This window comes from Acipenser ruthenus, chromosome 8 (genome assembly GCF_902713425.1).
Source record: "Acipenser ruthenus chromosome 8, fAciRut3.2 maternal haplotype, whole genome shotgun sequence".
Taxonomy (NCBI): Eukaryota; Metazoa; Chordata; class Actinopteri; order Acipenseriformes; family Acipenseridae; genus Acipenser; species Acipenser ruthenus.
Window position 1 is genome coordinate 27520677 of NC_081196.1, and position 3864 is coordinate 27524540.

The 3864-nt window shown below is 37.7% G+C and overlaps 1 protein-coding gene across 2 annotated transcripts; it reads left to right on the forward strand.

Moving 5' to 3' along the window:
- Nucleotides 1-1648: 1648 nt before the first annotated feature.
- On the forward strand, nt 1649-3439 carry LOC117407317 (gap junction alpha-3 protein). 2 transcript variants are annotated; one of them, XM_059028764.1, is made up of 2 exons: nt 1649-2646; nt 2719-3439. In XM_059028764.1, exons 1-2 carry the CDS (start codon nt 1649-1651, stop codon nt 2894-2896), a joined length of 1176 nt encoding a protein of 391 aa, XP_058884747.1. In that variant the 3' UTR covers nt 2897-3439. The 2 variants fall into 2 exon arrangements, with proteins under 2 accessions (XP_058884747.1, XP_033868082.1); XM_034012191.2 differs by having other exon boundaries at nt 1649-3439.
- The last annotated feature ends 425 nt before the right edge of the window (nt 3440-3864 follow it).

Consider the following 3864-nt stretch of genomic DNA (forward strand, 5'->3'; position numbering starts at 1 on the left):
GCCTTTATTTCCCCATTTAGCCTATACTGGTTTTGTCACCTGCGAGTGTTTGACGTCCCTGAAAAGTAGTTACCGGTAAGTGACCTCACCAACTAAACTATATACTTAATGCAACTAAAATCAATTTCAGAGCTGCAAGGAATTATTCCCAGAATTATGAGTCAAGTTCTGTACATATACGTAGATGTATTACATGCCTGGGTGTGCTGCACCGTATAGACATACAGTAACAAGGTTTTGTGAGCAAAATAAACACATTATGAAAACTGTAACACCTGATTCAGTGTGGCTTTGTTATGAAAGTAATTCATTTCTATTTGCAGGCCAGATCTTTATTTGGAGTCTAGTCGATGGATTTATTACCCACAATACAAAAACATTTGAGTAAGTTTAACTTTTGTGACGTTTTTTTTTTTTTTTAATTATTTTATTCAAACACTGTTTGTGAACTGTTTAGGTAAAGTATCTAATACTTTTTTTTTTTAAAGGTAATAAAGCATATTCAGCCCTACAAAATAATAAACAAACAGCTGTGACACCCTGTTAATTCATAAACAGTATTTCTATTGCACTGTTTTTCAAACTTTGGATCGGAGCAAAAGCTTAGTAGATCTGTCACCCTTTTATTCTTCACAGTTCCAGGTGTTAGACATGTTGAATTTATATCCCTATTAAAATGTACACTAAATAAAATAATATGTTTTACTACAATAGAGATTTAACTTTCTTAAAGTATTAGTTTGGGATTTTTTAAAAATGTGGCAATACACCAGCGTGTATATTACGGTTGGTGCCTTTTGGCTTCTATTTAATCTCCAAATTGTATTTTCTAGCTTATTAAAACTGTAAATTACTACTTAAAATGTTCTAGTATATATATTCATAATTTGGATTAATTTATATATTATATGTTTATTAAAATGTTACATAAAATGCTATGGCCTATACTACAATGTAGCCTTAAAAATGTTTATCATTAACACACTTCAGTCTGTCTATTATTTTAAAGTAGTCGAGTTTATGAAACCTTACTTGTATTTCTGTCTTTTATATTAGGTGTGCTTGTTTGTTTTATTTCTTTTATTTTTAATTTTTCTGGCTTCCCCAGCCTACCTCCAAGAGAAGCTCTTTTTTCTTGATGTTCATTTTTTGCTATACAAACATTTTAGCAAAACTATCTGACAAAAAATGAACAAATGTCCCAGTCCACAAGCAAACTGTTGTTGGTTTCGGGTGCCTGGTAAATTTGACTAAATCAGTTTAAAAAAAAAGCAGGTTAACAAGTGGAACTCAGCAGCTTAGTGACCAGAAAAGCAGCTGTGAGCTTGCATGTACTGAGTACTCATTTTGTCTGTGTTCACCTGTTTAGGTGGCCTGATTGATTCAATACTGAGAAACAGCTCTATTATCATACAGAGAGCCTGGCTGGACAGATGCAGAGGGCACACAGCTACAATGTCCTCTGCACTGTGGCCCTGCATCCACAGGGCTTGTTCTATACATTTGTTTACATGTAGGTAAATAAACGGCATGTGTATAGAAGCTTGTTTGTATTATTTTTTACATTTTCTATGTTGTGTTTTTTAAAATTTCTTCTCAATATTTATTTTAGACTGTACTTTCTCCTTAGGCTAGAAACTCTTAAACAATGGGTGACTGGAGCTTCCTGGGGAGACTTTTGGAAAATGCACAAGAACACTCCACGGTGATAGGCAAGGTCTGGCTGACAGTGCTGTTTATCTTCAGGATCTTAGTGCTGGGAGCAGCCGCCGAAGAAGTCTGGGGAGACGAACAGTCTGATTTCACATGCAACACCCAGCAGCCTGGTTGTGAAAACGTCTGCTATGACAAGGCCTTCCCAATCTCCCACATCCGCTTCTGGGTGCTTCAGATCATCTTTGTGTCGACGCCCACCCTCATCTACCTGGGGCATGTCCTGCACATCGTGCGGATGGAGGAGAAGAGGAAAGAGAAGGAGGAAGCGCTGCGGAAGTCTAGCAGACATCAAGAGGAGAAGGACCTCTTCAAAAATGGCAGCGGTGGGAAAAAAGAGAAACCACCTATCAGAGATGAGCATGGCAAAATACAAATCAGGGGCACCCTCCTGCGCACCTACGTTTTCAACATCATTTTCAAGACCTTGTTTGAAGTTGGATTTATTGTAGGTCAATATTTTCTTTATGGTTTTCAACTGAAGCCCCTATACAGGTGTGGCAGGTGGCCGTGCCCCAATACAGTGGACTGCTTTATCTCTCGACCCACAGAAAAGACAATTTTCATCATATTTATGCTTGTGGTGGCTTGCGTGTCTCTTTTGCTGAATTTGTTAGAGATTTATCACCTAGGATGGAAGAAGCTCAAACAGGGAATGATCAAGGAGTACTCCCCAAGTCACGTACCACCATGCAACAAAACAGAGCCTGAACCCATGACCCCCACCCCTAGAACTGCCCCACCCAGTCTTAGCTACCCACTTTATTACACAGACACCACTGCAAGGGGTCCCCATGCTTACCCCGCAGCTCCCCCGGCAGAGTTCAAGATGTCACCTCTTACTGAGGAACATCACCCATCCCCTCCCTTCTACATCAATAGCAACCATAGGCTGGCCACTGAGCAGAACTGGGCAAACCTCGCCACAGAGCAGCAGACTCGTGAGAGGAAACCTGCCTCCCCTTCTGCCTCCACCACTAGCAGCGTCCGCAACGAGCACAGCAGCAAGGACGCACTGGCCAGCAGCAAGAGCTTGAGCGCTGGGAAAAGTGAGCAGGAAGAGGGGCATGTGACCACCACAGTAGAAATGCATGAGCCCCCTGCTGTCAGTGACACGCGACGATTGAGCAGGGCGAGTAAGTCTAGCAGCAGTAGAACAAGATCAGATGACCTAGCGGTCTAGCTATTAATACGAGTCATCCAAATAAAAATAAAAACAATGTGAGGCAGGGCACTGGAACTGGGATGCTCATGATCAAATATACTGTTATGCAATCTGTGAGTTGTAGTTTTATGTCCAGCGGGTTGCTCTAGACTTTTCCAAAGGCAGTAAAAAAGCAGGATTAACTATGATTGTACAATGACCTAGTATGGGTCAACAGAAGCTTCAGGTAAATGGCATTATAATGTAAATCTGGTAATGCACATATGTTTACATTAAACTTTGTTTGCTGACTGAAGTTCCTGATCTACGGTACTTGAGAACAATACACACAAGCCAGTATAAATCAGAGACTTTAAATAAAATAGTTACAATTGGAAAATATGTATATTTGTAAATAACAAATACAGTACTATAATAAAAGTACATAATGCAAAATAAAGTTTACTAAATAGATATTTTTTTAGTGAATGTTTAGATCTTTCTAATACAATTTAAAATTGTTCCTCAGGTTTAAGAAGGTTTTGATATGCAAATGTAAATCAAATTGGTTGACATTTTAAAACAACAGTTCTATAACTGCTTTTATGACAGTACAAAAAGTGTTTTGTCCGAAGTCTTGTTACAAAATAAATGAAGAAATAAAATAAAATAATTAATAACCTTGTTTGTTATTGTACATGTAGAAAAATATTTGTCAATCAATTTATAGCTGCCAATTATTAATTCAAATATTTGAATTAGCCTGTTTTTTAATTTTATTTTTGGAAATCAGTATATATTTAGAAAACAAATTCTAACATTAAACTTGGTCCTACCTCAGTCATTTTAGAAGAAGAAAATGTTTGCTCATAATACCAAGTGAATAACTAATAGGACAAACATGTATAGCAGTTTCTAAATCCTAGACAAAAGGTTTGTTATCAAATTAGTCTAATCATGTCACCAGCAGTTAGGACTGTTCTTTTTCTATGTAAAATCTATTATAT